This window comes from Acipenser ruthenus, chromosome 3, assembly GCF_902713425.1.
Source record: "Acipenser ruthenus chromosome 3, fAciRut3.2 maternal haplotype, whole genome shotgun sequence".
NCBI classification, from domain to species: Eukaryota; Metazoa; Chordata; class Actinopteri; order Acipenseriformes; family Acipenseridae; genus Acipenser; species Acipenser ruthenus.
Window position 1 is genome coordinate 37,175,871 of NC_081191.1, and position 21,945 is coordinate 37,197,815.

Below are 21,945 nucleotides of genomic sequence, written 5' to 3' on the forward strand. Positions count from 1 at the left end.
GTCGTCTGTCGTGGGGGGGATGCTGCAACCGGAGTTGGTGACGCTACTGTGGCGATGATGGAGCTCCAGCCGAGCTCAGTGGCTGTGAGCGCGAATTGAGCCAGGAAGGCTTCCAGGGATGCTCGACTGGAGATGCGGGGTATCTTCCATTCGGCTCCGGCAGGTGCCAGGGGTGACGGCGCTGTCAGGTCAGGTGATAGAGGGACTTTTTCCAACGGTGTGTTGATTTAAATTTAAGTTATCCCTGAATGTAAATCAATCCCAAGTTCAAAGACCAAGAACAGGAAAAAAATAACACCTTAAATGGAAATCACAATTAAGACCAAAGGAAAAAAAACAAAAAAAAAACACCGTAATTAACAATGAAGTAGTTTTTTTTTTTCAGGAACCAGCAGATAATTTATATAGACCTGATAAAAGACTGATCAGCTACAAACAAACAGTAAAAAAAATGTAATTTAAAAACACCTAGAAAAAAAGCCTATCAACAAGATTTAAAAAAACACATTATATAAATAATATTAAAATAATACAAATATACTGTATGGTATATTTAATAACCGATTACCTCAAACAGGCAGCAGTGGTAGGTAAATAAAAAAAAAAAAGAAAAATTGCCAAACACAGCAAGATATTACTGAGTTTAAGTTGAAGCACTGCTGAACAGATGGCGCAAAATAAATGCAGATTAAAACTGTGAAAAAACAAAGTTTAACAATAAGAGTATTCATAAAAAGACAAAGATAATTAGAAATTTATTTTAATATTTAAACAGCTTAAACATTTTCTGTCTTTTCCCAAAGTTACGCACCACGCACTAAGAGAAGAGCCGAAGTCGTGCTGCTCATATTTATAGGCTTTGTTGTCTTGGCACTCGCTCGCTGATCACCGTGTTCTCTAACCAGCTGCGCTCCATCCAGACATTTTTAAGCCAATCATAGCCAGTCCTGGCTGGTGGCTGGCTGCTACTGCGCATGTGCATGATGGATTTGGGTGCTCACATTTCTTTTTTTTATTTTTTATTTTAGTAGTCGCCTATTTTTTTATTTTATTTTATTTTATTTTTATCATTTTCTCCCAATTTAGAATAGCAAATTATTTTTAGGCTCAGCTCACCGCTACCACCCCTGCGCTGACTCGGGAGCGGCGAAGACGAACGCACGCTGTCCTCTGAAGCGTGTCCCTGCTTCTTTTCACACTGCAGGCTCACCATGCAGCCACCTCAGAGCTACAGCTCTGGGCAGCTTACAGGCAAGCCCACAGGCGCCCAGCCAGACTACAGGGGTTGCTGGTGCGCGGTTAGCCGAGGACACCCTGGCCGACCTGGGGTTTGGCGAGCAAGCGAACACTGTTAAAAGGCCACCCTTGGTCCATTTCACCTACACAAAGGTTTTCCAACTTTCCTTTTTTTTCTCCCTATACTTTTTGTAATTTGTGATTATATACCCAATAGTTTATTTAATGTTTCACCATGAAACAGAAACACCATCATCAATGAATCTTTCATATTAATATTAATTTAAGATTACCTTAAAATCTAGCAAATTTGGAACTGAATAACAAACTTTAAAAAAGGACACATTTTTTATCAGCAAGGCTAGTGACTTACTTCAATAGCTAGGTTGCAATAGTTTCTTAAATCATTGGCTAAATGTTTGGAAGTAACCATTTTATTGTCAGGCAGGTGCTAAAACCTGGAGGAAACCCAGGGCCCGACTCACAATTTGTATTTGTTATGAATAGAATATATTTTAAAATATTTTAGTCTCGTTTTATAAAACCAACAACAGTCTAGAACTGTTTCCTGAATATCAAACTTTATTTTACTCACTCAAACAGACTTTGAAAATGTTATTTAATGACCCCTTGAAGCTTTGTGAATAGTGCTGCTGATCTGAACATGCACAAAGACAGATAATAATAATAATAATAATAATAATAATAATAATAATAATAATAATAATAATAATAATAATAATAATGTTTGGATTTGGTTAAATCAAGAAGAGATTTATCTTACTTAAACTATATGTATAGCATTAAACTGTTGGTGTGAAAGTGGAATGGTTGTACGGGACACAAAACCAAATTCTTCTGAGGAGTTTCCACTTTCTCCAAAGAAAATGTATCACCCCACCCTCCTGCACCAACAGTACAGTATTTACTTTAGATCGTCACTTTTTGATCACCGTCTATAAAAATAACGGTTTCCCTCAGGAATATGAACGACGTAGATGAAATATTCGCCAAAAACAACAATGTCTTTGTGAAAGCAGAAACCTCTCGATGCGCTATGCCCTGTAGGATTTGAATTCATTGACCGAATATGCATCACCGTGTACTATATAGGGAAAAGGTAGCGTTTACTAGAAGTTGTGAGAGGGGTTACATCTTTTAAATTGTATTTGATCTTTTTTTTTTTTTTTTTACAACAAATGTTGTGTTGTCCCGGACAGTCAGCAGCAACAGTTTATACGGTTACGTTGTCTCCTGCTCTATAAGTTAAGATACGGTAGGTCTAATTTCCCCCTTTGCTTGTTCAAATCGAACCCATTACGTATTTACTGACAGAGGGATGTGAATTTTCACAGGAGCTATCCATTTGCACTGCGATGCACTATTTGGATGAATAAAACCTCTCCCTGAACCAGTCAGTCTGGATTTTGTTTCTCTACTTTTTCCACCTACAAGCCGCCAAAAAAGGGAAAGTTTGCCCGTGTCCTGTACCAGCAGCAGTTACTGTATCCTCACATTCAGTCTCATATTGGACCTTGCTGCATACTCGAGTTCCTCCTTCCGCAGCACTACTTTGGAAAGGGAGACCGAGACTCGCCGTTCTTCTGAATCCAGTTTTGCAACGTTTTGAGAAAGTTATGGCTCAGAATTGCCGTCGAACTGTTATCTTTTTCCAGTGCTTGGGGTGCCTGCTCGGTTTTAATGTCATTCTCGTTCAAGCAGACGGTGAGTTGATACATAAGTTATTGCATGCACTGAGTTATTATTATTATTATTATTATTATTATTATTATTATTATTATTATTATTATTATTGACAATAATACTCGTAGAATGTGTAGTCCTTTAAGGGTGCATGTTCTTCCGTCAAAAAAATATGTTGAACAAGTTGTCACATGTAATACAACGTTAAGCATCCTCAAGTAAAACTGCAATAAAAATTCATTATTTTAATGTTGTTGATTTTCTTCTGACCAAGGTTTCATAAAATGGCAACAAAAGAAATGGTGTTACATGTTTGGCAAATCTGTGATATGAATGGTAATACTTTATTATAAGAAAAAAAAATGCAGAGGACGGCAAGGTATTTACTCAGAGGTAGTTTTAGCCAGTTAACATCCTAGGTAGCAAATAAATAAATAAATACATCAATTGTTTTATTAACATAAAAACTTCACAGCCCTCCAGTCTGGTGTAGGTTCAGGTGCCTTATTTGAAAAAGTAGCGCTTCTCTAGAATGAATGCGTTCTTTTTGCTCCTCAGCATACTGACATCATTGTAGGGAGAAGCAGGGCTACAGAACTACCAGGTCAAAGGGTTATTTCATGTAAAATACTTAAGGCACTTACTTGGTGTGAAGCATGATTTAATTGTACTCAAGAATGGCGACTCTTTTTCTCAAAATAAGCAAACGTGTAGTTTTAGGAGTTAAGATTTTAACGTTATTGCGTCAAGAAAGGTAATAAAACTTCAGCCTCGTAAACCCAGACGGGGGATTAATTAGCGTGTATGCGTTGTACATTTCTAGGCACATTTTCAGCTTTTATTGGTACATTTTCCTCCCTGAAATGTTAAAAGTGTGTGTGTGTATATATATATATATATATTAGGAAATAAGTGATGTAAGCATTTATAATAATCCCATAGTTAGTACATTATGCTAAAGTAGAGGGCTTTGACCATCATGTTAAAAATAAAATGCTATATGATTACTCTTTTACCATGTGTATTTGTGTTTAATTATGTACTGATATCTTCCACAAAAAAAATCCATAAGTGTTGCCTTAGAGTATCAGTATTTACTGTCAAACAAACATAATTATTTAGCAAGCAATACAAATGTACAACTTAGTCACTAGCACCCAAATGTCTTATTATATACAACCTATTTATTGTTGAATGTTCATGAACATGACTGCATTAGTTACAAAGGCTTATTATGCTTTACATTGCCACTAACAATTATTCAGACAGTAAGTTATCTTAAGTTAATATATAAATCTTTTTTTTTTTTTTATGGTATATAATGGGATAGCACCGAACAGTCGCAGAAACTGGTAGCAAAGCAGTACACTCACAAATAGAGCACCAGACATTATCAAATACAGGATTCTTTTCAAGAACATAAGACATTCAAGAACAAGGAAAGGCCATTCAGCCCACCTATGCTCACTCGCTTTGGTGCCAGCGTGATCCGTTAGCACTCAGGAAAGGAAAAACAAAAATCCCTAACCAAGTTAGTGTGGAAATAAAACCTCTGGGAATCCGTGGCTAGACGGGTGGCAAGCTAAAGGTCTCATTGTGGTCACAGAGAGGGTTATACAATATTATTCATGTCAGCATCCAGTCTATTCTTGAAGGATCTGATAGCTCTGCATCAACAACTGTGTCCGGCAGCCTGTTCCAATGGTTCACCACTCTTTCCATGAAAAAGCTCCTTCTCCCCTCGGTTTTGAATATGCCCTTCTTCAGCTTCCACTCGTAGCCCCTGGTTCTGTTCTCTGTGAAAAATAATTCTCAGCAGTTACTTTGTTAACCCCCTTGTCAATTTTAAATACCTCTATTAAGTCGCCTCTGAATCTCCTTCTTTCTAGACTATACAGATTCAGCTCTTTCAGTCTATCTTCATAGGACATGCCTTTCAATCCTGGAATTAATTGTGTTGCTCTCCTCTGTACTCTTTCCAAGGCCCCTATGTATTTTTTATATGATATGGGGACCAAAAACTGTACACAGTATTCTAGGTGTGGTCATACTAGTGCATTATATAATTTTAATATACCTTCTTTAGATTTGAATTCAACTGTCTTGGCTATATAACCTAACATTGTATTTGCCTTTATAGCTTCTCTGCACTGTCAAGTCCTTTTTATACATAGCTTTCTATTTTGTTACTGTTCATGTTGTACTTGCCTCTAATGTTTTTGCGACCGATGTGCAAGACTTTGCATTTATTCACACTAAATTGAATCTGCCATGTGTCAGCCCAAGCTAGAATCTTGTTTAAATCTCTTTGTATTATTAAAGTTGCTGATTGGGAGTTGTCTACCCCTCCCAGTTTTGTGTCATCTGCAAATGTGCATAGTTTACTGATTATGTCTTGGTCCAGGACATTTATATAGATTAGGAATAACAATGGTCCCAATACTGATCCCTGTGGTACCCCACTTGTTACATTAGCCCAGTTTGATGTCTGGCCTCTAATTATAAACAACTCTCTGCTTTTTATCTTGTAACCAGTTATGAATCCATGCTGCTGTGAATGCACATGTGCAGCTTCCACACTGAGTCTGACTTCAACTGAATCTGTCATTCAGCAGCAGGCTGTGCTGTGAATGGGAGCCTTTGTGATGTATTGTTATCACAGGTTCATTTTGTCTGGATAATTTTGTTTAGTTTTTTGGGATAATTACTGCAAACTGTAAATTTCTAATTTCTAAATAAGAAATATACTTGTTACAAAGTATACAAAGTACAAAGTAGAAATAAAAATGTCAAATGTTTAGATTAAAAACTTCTAAGTGTGTTTTATTAACTTCTGAAAAAAAAAATCAGTAGTTTACTTTGGAGTAAAAAGCTTTGAAAAGCTTCTATTTTTCAATTTGCTCAGTCACTGTTGGCCCTCTGTGCTGTCAGCTGAAGAGATAGGTCACCACTCTGAGGAGAGACACCAGCAGTAACCTGCCCAGAAAATCTAGTAAGCAGCATCACAATAGTCCAGTTGTAACTGCAATGAGCCAGATAAATATTATTTATTTCTTAGCAGACACCCTTATCCAGGATGACTTACAATTGTTACAAGATATCACATTATTTTTACATACAGCTACCCATTTATACAGTTGGGTTTTGACGTAAGCTTTTTTCTTTTTTGTTTTACTCTTGTGTACAAGAGGATGTTAAATCCTGAGGGGTAGATGTACTAAGATGGCCCAGTCGCAGAGCAAACATACAGCAATTTGCATTTGCGTTGCGACAATTCGCAAAGTATACATTTTGTCGTATGTACTAAGAGAAACTATGTTAATGAAAAGAGCTACAATATACTAATTTAAATATTTGTTCTGCCTTCTAAGCGAGATCTCTAGCAGTATACATTGCGAGAGTTGTGCGACGTTGTTCAAATATTGTGGTTTGCTGCAGCAGAGGGTGCCCGACAGATAACATCTATACATGCAAGGGTTGAAGAATCACAATAACATTGTTTTTGTTAAATGTAAACGTTATATGTACAATGCATTATGTTCCGTCTTCATTATACCTATTTTAATACTGTTATATATAAAATGAAAGGCAGTTTAATCCCATCAGGAGGCGGTGTTGGGTTTAAAAACAGTACAATAAAATCACACACACACATACATTTATAGTGTTCAATGCATTTAAATGTAAATCATTGCGCTGAAATAACACTACTGTGTTTTGTGTAGGTTACACATTACATTATGTAAAAATTTAAATCTGTACAGTAGGCCTATACAGTATACAGTACAGTAGTAAAATCGAATGAATACCTAGAACACTTTCATTTTACTTTAGCCTACCAGAAATATTTTTTATTGTGACACAAAAGTTAATTAAACAAAAAAAAGACATTTGTTGGTTGCATAAGTATTCACATCCCTGAGTCAATACTAGGTGGAAGCACCTTTGGCAGCAATTACAGCTGTGAGTCCTTTTGGGTAAGTCTCTACTAGCTTTGCACATCTGGATCCTGCAATTTTTGCCCGTTCTTCTTGGCAAAATTGCTCAAGCTCTGTCAAGTTGGATGGGGACCGTTGGTGAACAGCAATTTTCAAGTCTTGCCACAGATTCGCAATCGGATTGATGTCTGGGCTTTGACTGGGCCATTCTAAGACATTCAGGTTCTTGTTTTTAAACCACTCCAGTGTAGCTTTGGCTGTGTGTTTAGGGTCATTGTCCTGCTGGAAGGTTAACCTCCGCCCCAGTCCCAGGTCTCTTGCAGACTGAAACAGGTTTTCCTCTAGAATTTCCCTGTATTTGGCTCCATCCATCTTGCCCTCAATCCTGACCAGTTTTCCAGTCCCTGCTGATGAAAAGCATCCCCATAACATGATGCTGCCACCACCATACTTCACCGTGGGGATGGTGTTCTCAGGGTGATGAGCAGTGTTGGCTTTGCGCCACACATAGCGTTTTGCGCTAAGGCCAAAAAGTTCAATTTTGGTCTCATCAGACCAGAGAACATTTTTCCACATGTTTGCTTTGTCTCCCACATGCCTTTTGGCAAAATCCAAACAGGATTTGATAAGGGTTTTTTTTCAGCAATGGCTTTCTTCTCACCACTCTCCCATAAAGCTGTGGATCTCTCCAGCTCCTTCAGAGTTACCATTGGCCTCTTGGTTGCTTCTCTGACTAATGCCCTCCTTACCTGGTCACTGAGTTTTGGTGGACAGCCTTCTCTAGGTAGAGCCATGTGCCATATTCTTTCCATTTTTTAATAATGGATTTAACGGTGCTCCGAGGAATGTTCAAAGTTTGGGATATTTTTTTATAACCCAACCCTGATTGGTGCACCAGAGCTTATTTAGGGGTGTCGCAGCAAAGGGGGTGAATACTGATGCAATCAAGACTTTTCAGTTTTTTATTTGTAAATAATTTTGAAAAATATGTAGATTTTTTCCCCCACTTAGACATAAATCCATTTTAATTCCAGGTTGTAGCACTACAAAATGTGGAAAAGTTCTAAGGGGGGTGAATACTTATGCAAGGCACTGTATATATATATATATATATATATATATATATATATATATATATATATATATATATATATATATATACAGTACTGTGCAAAAGTTTTAGGCAGGTGTGAAAAAATGCTGTAAAGTAAGAATGCTTTAAAAAATAGACATGTTAATAGTTTATATTTATCAATTAACAAAATGCAAAGTGAGTGAACAGAAGAAAAATCTACATCAAATCAATATTTGGTGTGACCACCCTTTGCCTTCAAAACAGCATCAATTCTTCTAGGTACACTTGCACACAGTTTTTGAAGGAACTCGGCAGGTAGGTTGGCCCAAACATCTTGGAGAACTAACCACAGTTCTTCTGTGGATTTAGGCAGCCTCAGTTGCTTCTCTCTCTTCATGTAATCCCAGACAGACTCGATGATGTTGAGATCAGGGCTCTGTGGGGGCCATACCATCACTTCCAGGACTCCTTGTTCTTCTTTACGCTGAAGATAGTTCTTAATGACTTTCGCTGTATGTTTGGGGTCGTTGTCATGCTGCAGAATAAATTTGGGGCCAATCAGATGCCTCCCTGATGGTATTGCATGATGGATAAGTATCTGCCTGTACTTCTCAGCATTGAGGAGACCATTAATTCTGACCAAATCCCCAACTCCATTTGCAGAAATGCAGCCCCAAACTTGCAAGGAACCTCCACCATGCTTCACTGTTGCCTGCAGACACTCATTCGTGTACCGCTCTCCAGCCCTTCGGCGAACAAACTGCCTTCTGCTACAGCCAAATATTTCAAATTTTGACTCATCAGTCCAGAGCACCTGCTGCCATTTTTCTGCACCCCAGTTCCTGTGTTTTCGTGCATAGTTGAGTCGCTTGGCCTTGTTTCCACGTCAGAGGTATGGCTTTTTGGCCGCAAGTCTTCCATGAAGGCCACTTCTGACCAGACTTCTCCGGACAGTAGATGGGTGTACCAGGGTCCCACTGTTTTCTGCCAATTCTGAGCTGATGGCACTGCTGGACGTCTTCCGATTGCAAAGGGAAGTAAGCATGATGTGTCTTTCATCTGCTGCAGTAAGTTTCCTTGGCCGACCACTGCGTCTACGGTCCTCAACGTTGCCCGTTTCTTTGTGCTTCTTCAAAAGAGCTTGGACAGCACATCTGGAAACCCCTGTCTGCCTTGAAATTTCTGCCTGGGAGAGACCTTGCTGATGCAGTATAACTACCTTGTGTCTTGTTGCTGTGCTCAGTCTTGCCATGGTGTATGACTTTTGACAGTAAACTGTCTTCAGCAACCTCACCTTGTTAGCTGAGTTTGGCTGTTCCTCACCCAGTTTTATTCCTCCTACACAGCTGTTTCTGTTTCAGTTAATGATTGTGTTTCAACCTACATATTGAATTAATGATCATTAGCACCTGTTTGGTATAATTGTTTAATCATACACCTGACTGTACGCCTACAAAATCCCTGACTTTGTGCAAGTGTACCTAGAAGAATTGATGCTGTTTTGAAGGCAAAGGGTGGTCACACCAAATATGGTGTGACCACAAGCTGCAAATGTGCCAAGCTTGTTAATTATCCCCTGATCCAAGTCATTGATGCACTGTAGACAAGAAACAACAGGGGACCCCTCTGACTACATGGCCCAGCTAGAGGTTTTAAGTCTTACAAGTACTCTCTGCTTCTTATGTTTTACCAGTTCCATTTGCATGTACTACCTTGTATTACCACGGATTGCAACTTTAGGATTAGTCTTTAGGGCTGCACTTTGTCAAAGGCTTTTTGGAAGTCCAAGTATGTGACATCACAGTCTCTTGGTATCCCTCCTTGCAGTGACTTCTTCATAGAAGTCTAAAAGGTTTGTCAGACAGAAGCATCTTTTTCTGAATCCGTGTTGGCGGTCCCCTATGATGTTGTTGCTGTATAGATACTCCTCTAGTTTACCTCTTACAAGTGATTCCGTGATTTTACATATTATGTATGGAGGTGAGGCTGATGGGTCTGTAGTTTCCTGGTTCCACTGTATCTCCCTTTTTAAATATGGGAGTGTGACAGAGACAAAGTGATTCTTGGTGATATATCTCCCTCCCGACCTGTGAGGGCGCTGTGTAATGGGAACTGAGTACCCTGGACTGGATAGCCAGACAATTCTTTCCCAGGGTTAGGCGGAAATTGGTCATCTAGAAAGGGGACGGAGCTCCGGTACCCTAAACCATCGACCCGGTAGGGAAACGATGTGGCAGCCGCGGATTGGAGGATCTGTCACGAATGAATCTAAAACATGTCTTCCCTTGTACAAGGTGCGATCACCTTTTTTTAGTGAAAGGTGTATGCGGCAGAGATAGATGTCTCTTTGATAGAAACAGTTTAATTTATTTGAAGTCTTCCCACTGATGATGGGAATGAGAATGTAGGGATGGATGCTCTGCTAACAAGATTTAAGTTTTTGCAGGTATCAGGCCTTTAAAGACACACCTGTGGTGGCTTTGACAAACTCACTGAGAGCAGAAACTGACCCAAGTCTATGACAGCTACTGGAAGCAGGCTGATCTTTGGGATGCAAATTGAACATTTGTGAAACTGCATGTGTGTTAAAATGTTGTGATAACTGTACTGTCTTTTAAAGAATATAAAGCCAGCAGAAATACTAAACAAACTGTTAAAACACACTGTTCATACAATAAGTTATAATAGTCTCTGTAGTAACCTATAGTTAGGCGAGAGTATTCTATGCATTGTAAAGTTTTAACATTACTTCCCTTGATTTAAATTCAACACTTTTCACAATGTATCCAAGCATCTTGTTGGCCTTTTTTTTATAGCTTCCCCACACTGTCTAGATGAAGACATTTGTGAGTCAACATAAACTCCTAGGTCTTTTTCATAGATTCTTTCTTCAATTTCAGTATCTCCCATATGATGTTTATAATGCAGATTTTTATTGCCTGCGTGCAGTACCTTACACTTTTCTCTATTAAATGTCATTTGCCATGTGTCTGCCCAGTTCTGAATGCTGTCTAGATCATTTTGAATGACCTTTGCTGCTGCAACAGTGTTTGCCACTCCTCCTATTTTTTATCTTGTCTGCAAATTTAACAAGTTTGCTTACTATACCAGAATCTACAGTAAGTCATTAATGTAGATTAGGAATAGCAGAAGACCTAATACTGATCCCTGTGGTACTCCACTGGTTACCTCGCTCCATTTTGAGGTTTCTCCTCTAATCAGTACTTTCTGTTTTCTACATGTTAACCACTCCCTAATCCATGTGCATGCATTCCTTGAATCCCTACTGCGTTCAGTTTGAGAATTAATCTTTTATGCAGTACTTTGTCAAAAACTTTTTGGAAATCTAAATAAACCCCCAGGTCTGCTGCACTTCCCTCGTCACTCTTGGTGATGTACTTCCATCTGCGATATGGTGTTGTACTGGGTTTGTGGTGTCTGGATCTGGGCCTATGTTTTTCATTCGTTATTGCCTAAGCATTCCCTTCTAAACCGTGCGTACACACATTCAAACAGAAAGTATGTGATTTATCAACACAGACGTTTGCGTGACAATGTTTGTCGTCTCGTTTCCGTGTGTTAGAATAATGGTACTGCAAGATAAAGTCAAATTCCTTTTAAATCAGCCAAAGATCTGCAATCAGTGCAACATGAAAAATAATAACCTTCTCATTAGGTTTATGTTATTGATGCAAGTATTGCTGAAATTGCGATGTTTGTCACATATAATTTCATAAATTATTGCCATTATACAGTATACCACATATGTTATTAATATTTAGGCAGTAATAAAGGTAATGTTTTTGTGACCCCCTTTTTTCATTTGTGCACTGGTAATTACAGAAGACATTAATATGATACTGTAAGTCAGTGATACTCAATTAGGTCCCCCGAATTTTATGACGGGATGTGCCGTGCGCAGAAGGGTGACAAAAAAAAATAGAAACTGACGCATAATAACTTAAACTGCAAAGATATATATTGGTTGCAAACTAAGTACAGTATTAGTGTCTATAATTTAACTAAGTTTAAGAAATTGTAAGTAAAATGACATTCTTACCTGAGTTTGTGTCAATCTAATGGGAGAGGTGGCATCGTCGTTCTCTGGCAAGCTTTGTGAAGACTGGTTTAGAGAAGGTTAGGGCAAGGTGCATGTACTGATGGAGATGCTCATCTGTGAGGCGATTGCGGTGTTGGTTTTTTATAATGTTCATAGAGGAAAACCCTGATTCACACAGGAACGTTGATCCAAACATCGGTAAAAGAAAGAAGGCTTTTGGCTATTCTGAAATTGGTCAGCATATTGTCCAGAAATCACAAGGTCCCACTTCTCTGAATTTTGCTTTCAAGATGTCTGAACTCTGGAGCCATACAATTTCTAATTGAAAGGCACCTTCATCATTTGAATCAAGAATGTTCTTCATTCAGAAGGTCCGTCAGCAGAGACAACAAACGGATCACGAACAAACAAAAGCAGATCCTTTGGAATTTTAAAAGTTCTCAAATTGCATTTGAAAGTTTTTGATGGTGAACGTTAAATATTCCCCAAGAACAGTCCTGTAAATCACTTTTATTATCATTGACAACAGCAGCAGCAGCGCGATCGAAAACAAAAAAAGTGGACATTCTGTTTAGTGACTGCATGCACAATTAAATTAAACAGTTTATACATTACCGGTAATCTAAAAAGAAAAGTAATTTCAAAGGTGTACACCATTTAACAAACCACAATCCCAAGTTATACACGGGAGCTGGTCTCTGTGTGTAGTACATGGTCTTACTGGTGTGTTTACTAAATGCCTATTTTATGTGTGCATTTGTTTACTGAATATTGTTTAAAATGACTGATGACTGTTATTGACGGTGAACGGACCAATGTACAGATATTGTTGATGTACATGGGAGAGCGTTGTCAGGTACAAATATTTAGCCGCCTGTCCTTGGGTTACTTGATTGAAGGCACAGGGTTAGGGTTAGGGTTAATCTTAAGATTTAAAGGCTAAGCTCTGTTTTGAAATGTGTTGTTTTTGTACCTGCATCATCCTACTGTATGTGTGTGAATTATATATATCTGCACCTTGGAAATTGAAATTACTGCTCTGCATCGTGATAAAATAGAGACTTGCACTTTGTTTCACAGACGCCGTTTACTTGAACTGTTTTAAGCCAGTTTTACATTGTCAATGGGATCAGTGGCTGCTCAGGAAGAGGTCCCTGGGACATAGGGCATTTCACAATATTTTTAATTTTTCAGTGAAGGCTGTCCATCACAGAGTACTGTTTAAAATAAAAGGAGGAACCGTGTGGTTTGGTTCATACTGGAACAGTTGAATTCTTAAATTGTTGAGTAACCATAAACTGTACTGTAGATTGGCTGCTGTACTGCAAGTCAGGTTTGCTTCTAGCAGTGTATTTGTCTATAGAAACATAGAGTCTTGTGAGTTTAAATGGCTCTTCCTTGTTTTCTTTGGAAAGGGAGACATCCTGTCATCTTTATGAAAATATGTCAGGGCTTGAAATTCACGTTTCCATGCACTAGCCACCAGGGTTAGTGGATAGAAAAATTCACCAGCCTCAGACATTTTACTGGCCCAATATAATGTTTGATGATAGTTAGCTAAAAATGCAGTTAACATGTGTTGCAATGTATATTAAATAAGGGAATGCGATAAGTGCAAGTAGTGTGATGAATAAAAGAACAGTCCCGACACAATGCTTTCTCAATAAATGTCTTATTTATTAAACAAAGAAAACCTCCCCTCTATCAATGGTATTGGGGGGGGAGAACGACACGGCTGGCTTGCAGGCCAAACAAAAACAAATAAATGATTAGTAATAATACCCACACGTCCTGTGCACGAAAGTGTGCTCCTTATTCCACGGGTGGGTGCTGGTGAGGTGAAGGTAGTGCGCCAGTGGGTTAGGCTGGCTCCGTGGCTGCAGCCCCTCGCTCCTACTGCTCCTCTGTAAACACACAAAAACAAACAGCACATACTACAAAAACAGCTCCGGCTGGTCGCTCAGCGCAAGGCGAGGTACTTACGTAACTGCTTCCCCTTTGTACTCACAAAACTCCTCCCTGCAAATCAACCCATCACCATGGTTTCTCCAATAGAGGGCCATCCCACAGCTGATTGCAATGGTATCATCCTGAGTACTTGCAACTACGCACGCGGTTTCCACCTACCATCAAGGCGGTCCATCTAGGAGGCAGCATACCACCATCCTTACACAGCGCCCTTTCTGGTTGATCCTTTCTATCACAAGGAACAAAAGAAACTCCAAAAACAATTTATACTAGCGCCTCTTCCATGACCACATCTGTAACCATCCCACATCACTGACAGGAACTTTGCACCTTTTATCTTGCAACTGCCTTCTTTCTACTATCAATAATTTGAATCCCCTTTTCAGTTTTAGCACAAAATAGTAACATGCATTGGACTGGGGCACTTTGTAATACAAAGTGTTTAAAATAGTAGTTGCTGTATTAATTAACTTCACCATTTAGAATAAAGTAAATTCTAACAGAACACAATTCCATATTTCTTTTGTAGAAGGGACATTATTTTACTTTAATTTTAGTGGGACAAACAATGTTGATAGGCATAGTGCAAGTGTGTTGACTTTCAAATTATAAATTAAAAACTACACAACAGCATTGTACACAACAAATGTTATGCAAATCCAATATTAACTCACACATCCAGACATCTGAGAAAGGCCTCCCATTCTTTCCAATTACATGAACAGTCCTAACATTAGTTGCAGCTTTTTAAAATGAGCCAGTTTGAGTGAAGCTAACGCCATCGCTGCTTCGCTGCAGAAATCCCCATGCAATGTTGATGGCACTTTGACAATTCATGCTCTTGGACACTCTCCAACTTAGTACACAATTTTAAACACACCCCAACCTACCATTTTAAAGACCACACAGGTCTCTTCACCATGACAGCCCCTCTCTTCACACAGACTGGAGACTGTCCTGAACAAACATTTTGGTTCTTCTTTTATACCTGCCTGCTAATTACATGTAGGTGATATTAATTAAATTAAACACCAGAATTAGAAATAATAACTAATTACACCTGTTCTGTGTGAACTGAAGACTGTGATGTCTTCAGCAGTGTGATCATCACTGTTGAAGTGATGGGCTACTGGAAATGCAATGGTGTTAATGCGAATGCTTCTTAAGTGTTCTACAAACCGGTCTGCTAAACGTCTTTTAGTTTCCAAAAAATACAATTTGTTGCATTTCTTGCAGATAATGCAGTAGACTATTCCTGAAGACATCACAGTCTGTGTGATCAATCAGTGCTATGGAACAAATCTTGCTCGGAAACAAAAGGAACCAGAGTTTATTATTATTATTTGTTTATTTAGCAGACGTTTATTTGTTTATTTATCCAAGGCGACTTACAGAGACTAGGGTGTGTGAACTATGCATCAGCTGCAGAGTCACTTACAATTACGTCTCACCCGAAAGACGGAGCACAAGGAGGTTAAGTGACTTGCTCAGGGTCACACAGTGAGTCAGTGGCTGAGGTGGGATTTGAACCGGGGACCTTCTGGTTACAAGGCCGTTTCTTTAACCACTGGACCACACAGCCTCCTGCTATCTTCAAACTGGGAACTTTGGAACCTCTGGGAATGAACATTCTATTCTAATAATCATGACGACATCCACATAATTTTTGTATAATTACAATTCTTGAATAACAACAAGTTTACTGCAGTGTGTTATCTTTTCTTTGTAAACAGCTGAAGAAGGGGTTTTGCTCAAAGCGTCCTGAAAATAAAAGATGTGAATAAAAGAAGTGTGGTACTTCACAAGGTTATAAAAAATCTCTGCTTGCATACCATGCTTATTGCTTGCACTATCGTGGTCATTTCACCTGGAGGGTGAAATTGTCCCCACCCCTTCAACGGCTTATTTCCTGTCATTATCCAGCCAGCTCCTTCCTCTACTGACTGACATGTTTTCAGCCAGTAGCATGCTTGACCCAGAAGACACTAATGAGGGGGTGAAATGTCCCAGGAAGTGCACGTGTACGTAACTGATTTCCTGAGAATTAAGTCATGGAAACTGAAAACTGTCTTTAACCTAACTGATTACCAAATATCGTGCTGTAAAATAAAAATGTTTGCCATAACATGTGTTTCTCTATAACTGCACATTTTTAAAGGGATGCTAATGGAAGATCAAACAGGTAAGATTTTTGGAATTGTTTTGTTAGCTACTGTACAGCTATGGCCAAAGGTTTTGCATCACCCTCTAGCAGTGATCTCCAATTGTTTTCCACACTGGGTCACTTCAGATGATGACCATAAAGCCATGGGCCGGTCCTGGGCTTGTTGTGGAATACATCATTCCCAAATATAATGTTTGTATTCATTATAATACTTGAGTATAGTAATGAATAAAAACCCTGTTTTATGAAAATCAGAACATAATGTTGAATGGCTGCTTGGCGAGTGAAGCTAGCTGCTCTCTCTCCTTCTCCTCTGCAGGGAAGGTGTTCATGCTGGAGTCCAGGAACGGCTCTCAGGGAATGGACCTGGCCACGGCGCAGGGGGCGTGCGAGTCACAGGGAGCCCGGCTCGCCATGCCAGAAGAACTGAGACGAGCCGTCATTGAGTGCTCCTTCACCGCCTGCACCAGGGGCTGGTTAGCGGACACCAACCTCGGGTAAGAGCACACCCAGCTTCTGTGCACCCTAGTGGGGCTTCGGCTTTCAGACATCCAAGAGTGTATTACAGCTTGGAGAAATGTATATTAGATCATGCTGACAGATTACAGTACTAAGCAGTGAGAGCCACCGTAGCCCACCGTAGTTACAACCATGCCCACAATTACTTAATCAAAATATGTACTTCTGAGTAATACAGTTGTCTTGAAGGTGATATATTTTGCATCCATGGTACACATTATGATGAGTGGTGTCACACTAAACTGCTTCAGGTATGAGTCAGTGGATAAACAGCCTCATCGACCCAATACAGCTGCCTGATAAAATATGAAAGACTTTACTAGGAGCATGGAGCTGAGTCATTGACTATTTTGGGGGTGGGGTTTACCTTTTTAACCTTCCCAAAATAACTGACCAAATTATTATTGGTCTATAGTGAAAGTTGATAGAACAGTAGATTCTTTTGAGACCAGCCTAATATAAGGATTAACCTTTCCCTATGGGTCAGGGCTGATCAAAATGACCCCTAAACAAGAGTATAAATAAAAATCTATTTGTGAAGTTTAATAATGTTTGTTGCTTAATTTTTGGTGCCCATTAATTTATGATGCTTTTGCATGAAAAGCACCTGTAAGTGCAATTGTATTTGTTTGTTGCTGTCACTTAAACCCTGTACTTACAGATTTAGACATTTGTGTCAGTCCTTTACCAGCTCTCTATATATTCCCTGTCCCTTTTGGCAATAGTAGTAGATTAATTTGACTGTACTTGTAACTGAAGGTGTGGAAAAGAAACAAGATATTATCTGAAACTAACATCTTCTGAAAAAAAGTGTGAAAATAGAAAGGAATTGTTGGATTTGAACCTTTACTCTCGATTATAATTTGATCTGGGACAAGGAGCTCTGTGTGAGGACTATTCTTCCAGTGGGGTTGAGGAAATCAAAATATAGTCCTGACTGAGAACAGAGGGAGAATAGAGGTAATATCGACTGGACCACAGACCAGTGTCAGGGGGGTTGAGGGGCCAACCACCTGATGTTTAAGCTTGTGAACACAGTCTTGCCTTGTATGTGCTTGGATGCATTCTAGTTTTTCATCTAATTCTACTGTCCTGCATTAGTGAAATACAATACAGCTGAGGCTTACAGTTGGAATTTAAGTTTCTAGAAGCTTCAACTAGAAAGCTGGGGGGGTTCCTGTGTGGCATAATTAACTCTGTATCACATCGTATTTTAGACAATGCATCCTTTGCTGAATTTTGGAAAGTGACGAGAAACTATGATACTTGTGTGCTACCCGTGCTATTAGTTCCATTGATTGTTGTAAATTATAGTACAAGATGTAGCCCCTTTCACACTGGCATGCTTTATCTGGGTCAGGTCCCGGTGTCACGCGGGTCGGCTACGCGATTTCCCACTGCTTTTTGAAGAAGCAGGATCGACCTGGGTGACAGAAGCAAATACACAATGCACATATACAATGCCATGGAAGCAGCAACGTTCACAAGGCACCCTTTCATCTGTTTGGGCTTTCAAGATGGCGTGCTTGTTACGGACACTTCCATCCAAGCTTCTCTGGATCGAACCGTCGGCCCAAATGTTGATTAGAGCAAATGTTTCTTCATCCCTGCTGCACTCTGGCTCATGGTGTGTCACCATCAAATATGGCTAAACAGAATAAACAGAAATGTTCCTTGCTGAAGTGAAACCTTCACAAAGGCATGGCTGTTTTTTACTTCATCGGCTTATGAACAGCCCGGGTCAAAGCATGTCGACTCACATCCTGAGGTGGGTCGCTGCCGACCCAGGTAAGAGCGCCAGTGTGAAAGGGGCTTTTAGTTTATCTTCAGACCTGAGGCTGTCTTTAATCAATTCCCAACTGTGTCTTCTTACAGTATTTCTGTGCTTCTCTGGCAATAGTGACAAGGCTTAACTTTGTCGAATCCTTTTAGGATTTTAGAAACTTCTTCCTCCTAATCCTTTTATTTTCAAAGCTAAACAGGGTCCCGCAACCTTCCTCATAACTTGTACCTTTCAGTCCTGGTATTAGTCTGGTTGCTCTTCACTAGACTCTCCACAGTGCAGAGACCAGAATTCTGTATTCTAGGTGTAGTGTCACTAGTGCATTATACAAACTCCCTTGATTTGAACACTTTTGACTATACAGCCAAGCATCCTGTTGCCTATTTAATTACCTCCTCACACTGAATGGTTGCTGAATGATAGCAATGCTAATGTGTTTTTTGCAGCAGCATGTTCTTTTTCAGTATGACATATTCAGTTTACGATCCAACATTTTTTGTGATTAGTGTGCAACACTTTACATCTATCAAACATTATATTTAATTAGGCATATTACTACCCAATTCTGTATACTTTCCGGTGGCTCCGCATGCTAGCTGTTAAACTTTTTGGACATAGAGACTATGTACCAGAAGAATGTGAGTTGGGGAAAACAGCATTTTTGCTTTGTCACGTTCTCATTTCCATGTATTTCCATAGATAAAAATGTTGGGGACTTTGCTATATACATACCGGTACATATTTAACCCGTTCTCTGCTGAGGCCCTTATGATGCTGTGTGCTACAAGAATTTTGTGATTTTGGGAGTTGGCTGTTTTACATCAAAATTACCATATGTTCCCTTTCATATACCCCAGGCAAACTATATATAGCTTTTTTTTGTTAGACACTGAAGTTTTCATTGGTACCACATTTTTGTGGATGTTTATGGTCATGTGACCACAAAATACAGCTATTGTAAACAAAATGTTACTTTGTCATAAAATGTATTATACCTACATCTCATTTAGTCCCTAAAATCCTAGTGTTTGATGTAAGATTTTAGAAACTTTGAAGCTGCTGGATGTGAATATCTTTGCATTGGTCCTGAAGGTTTTACATGCTCTAGACTGGCACCAGGCCACTTTAGCTTTTCCACTTCGAAATATGCAGCCCATGGTATAATCACCCACCCCAATTTCAGTACGCCACCAAGGAATGAGATACCCTGGCATAAGTATACATTTTTTGAAACTGCACAAAATAAGGATTTTAGAAATGGCTAACATAACATCACCTTTCAATGGTTTGTTACCCATAATCCTTCTGACACCAGGCCACTTTGACTTTTCCAATTCGTATTATGTAGCCCATGGTCTATAGCAGGGTTTCCCAATCCTGGTCCTGGGTAACCCCTGTATTTGCCGGTTTTCATTCCAGCTGAGTTCTTAATTACTTATTTGAACCCTTAATTGAACTAATGTGCTTAATTTGACCTTTTTAATTGTTCTCAGCTCCTAAAAAGTTGCCGATTTCAAGTAACTTATAAAATGGTATAGTTAACTTAATCTCCAACTGTTTAAAAGCTGAAAACAATGAGTCTAAGCTAATGAATAGTTAAATTAAGGGTTCAATTAAGTAATTGAGAGCTCAGTTCAAATGAAAACCAGCAGACACAGGGGTCCCCCAGGACCAGGCTTGGGAAACCCTGGTCTATAGCACCCACCCCAATTTCATGTGCCCAGTTCGCCACCAAATAATGAGATACCCTGGCATAAGTATACATTTTTTGAAACTGCACAAAATAAGGATTTTAGAAATGGGTAACATAACATCGCCCCTGCAATGGTTTGTTACCCATAATTCCTCTGGAGCCCAAGGTAATATTGTCACATGACATAAAAACAAGTGATTATTACTATCTTTGGTTACGTTACCTCAGGTACTGGTTTATTTAGTCTTTCTAGTAATGATTTACAGTGTGGTACCTTTCATAACAACAGAGGGTCAGCATGGACAGTAGTACTGCGTATCCCTCCGTATGCCCTTGCAGAAACAAACACAGCACTTTCTTTGTGGCTTGGCTTTTCTCCCAGACTGTGGCAGCGTTCGAATAAAATGACGTTCACTAAGCCTTGCCACTGTTGCCAATCTTTCAGTCTCTGGTATTTCTTGTGTATCAACAAGGCTGGAGATCACAGAGGTCTGAAAGTCCAGAAATGTGAGACGATTCTCTGGTGTCATACTTACGTACACTACACAGGCGTTGTACAAAGAAATCTGGACCGTGTGCATGCCAAACTTCTTTTTTTTGTGAACAATTATTTTTATATATGTTTTCTTTCTTTTCCCCACCCCTTGGGAAGAGGGAAATGGGAGAGACAGTACAATGCCAAGCTTCTTATACCATGCCATGGTCTTCCTTGCAGCATTGTATGGCTCCAACATCTGGTCTGACCTATCCACGCCTCCCATGTAATGTACTCCAGGACACACTTGGGCTTATTTGTGTGTGTGTGTCCTGACCTCTCACAGGAACTGCTACAGTAGCCTCATTGTGGATGGAGGTGAGGAGGTACATATTTTTTGTCAGTGTATTTAACTGCCAGCAGCTCCTCACAGCACAGAGCGCTGGTTTCACCACGCTTCTGTTTGTTGGCTACCAACTGTCATGGAAATCCCTTCCTGTTGGGTCTTATTGTACCACAAGCCATTGTTTCTGATATGTAGAAGGCCCTGTGTAAAAGTTATCTACATACAAATGGTAGCCAAGATTTAGGAGGGGAAAAACAAGATCCCACACAATTCTCAGTAGTCTGCAAGCATGGGGAGCAGCCAGGCGACTCAATCTGAGAGTCCTTCACACACTGTGTACACTGAACCCAATGGAACTCTCACAGTTTGTACAGTTTAATCCCGTAATGGGCACTCTTTATGAGAATATACTGTTTAAAGAGAAGCTTCCCCTTGAACAGCAGGAGGGACATCCACAGATATATTTTGACCAGGTGTATATGTCTCTTCAAATTTATACTGCAGATGGTCTAGAAGTGAGTGTAATTTGAAGAGCCTATCAAATTGAGGATGGTCCCTCGGGAGAGCCTTAGAATTGTCATTGTAATGTAGCAACTTTAATATTAACTGTAACCTGTCCCGGCTCATTGTGGAGGGGAAAATTGGGCAGCATGGATTGGGTTGGTGGACTAAAATAAATCCATTCTAGGTTTATCCCCTAGTCCCATGAGAAACGATAAGCCTCTGAACTTTTTCAGTTCAAAAAATTTGTGGGGACCCATTTGCGCACCCTAGAATATGGCCCCAGGTTGTTGCTATGCCAGATATTGTTGGGCATACAAATTGGTTTGGGTTCCCAAATATTCAAAAATGTCTTCACTGATGAAAAACTGAAAAAAAGTGAATTGGGGTAAACCCAGTTGTGTTCACACTGGTACCTGGTGCACCAGAAAAAGGGGGTATTTGAAGCTGGATGATGTTAGGGGGATCCAGTGTTAGAATGGC

The 21,945-nt window shown here is 39.6% G+C and overlaps 1 protein-coding gene across 1 annotated transcript in view; it reads left to right on the top strand.

Annotated features, from left to right (window-relative positions):
* Window positions 1–2,225: 2,225 nt before the first annotated feature.
* Window positions 2,226–21,945, top strand: part of LOC117394342 (sushi domain-containing protein 5-like) — a 53,428-nt gene continuing 33,708 nt past the window's right edge. Inside the window, exons 1-2 of the mRNA XM_033992500.3 lie at window positions 2,226–2,961; window positions 16,465–16,642. Coding sequence (XP_033848391.2) covers window positions 2,874–2,961; window positions 16,465–16,642 — 266 coding nt within the window. The 5' untranslated portion in view covers window positions 2,226–2,873. The remainder of the gene's footprint in view (window positions 2,962–16,464; window positions 16,643–21,945) is intronic.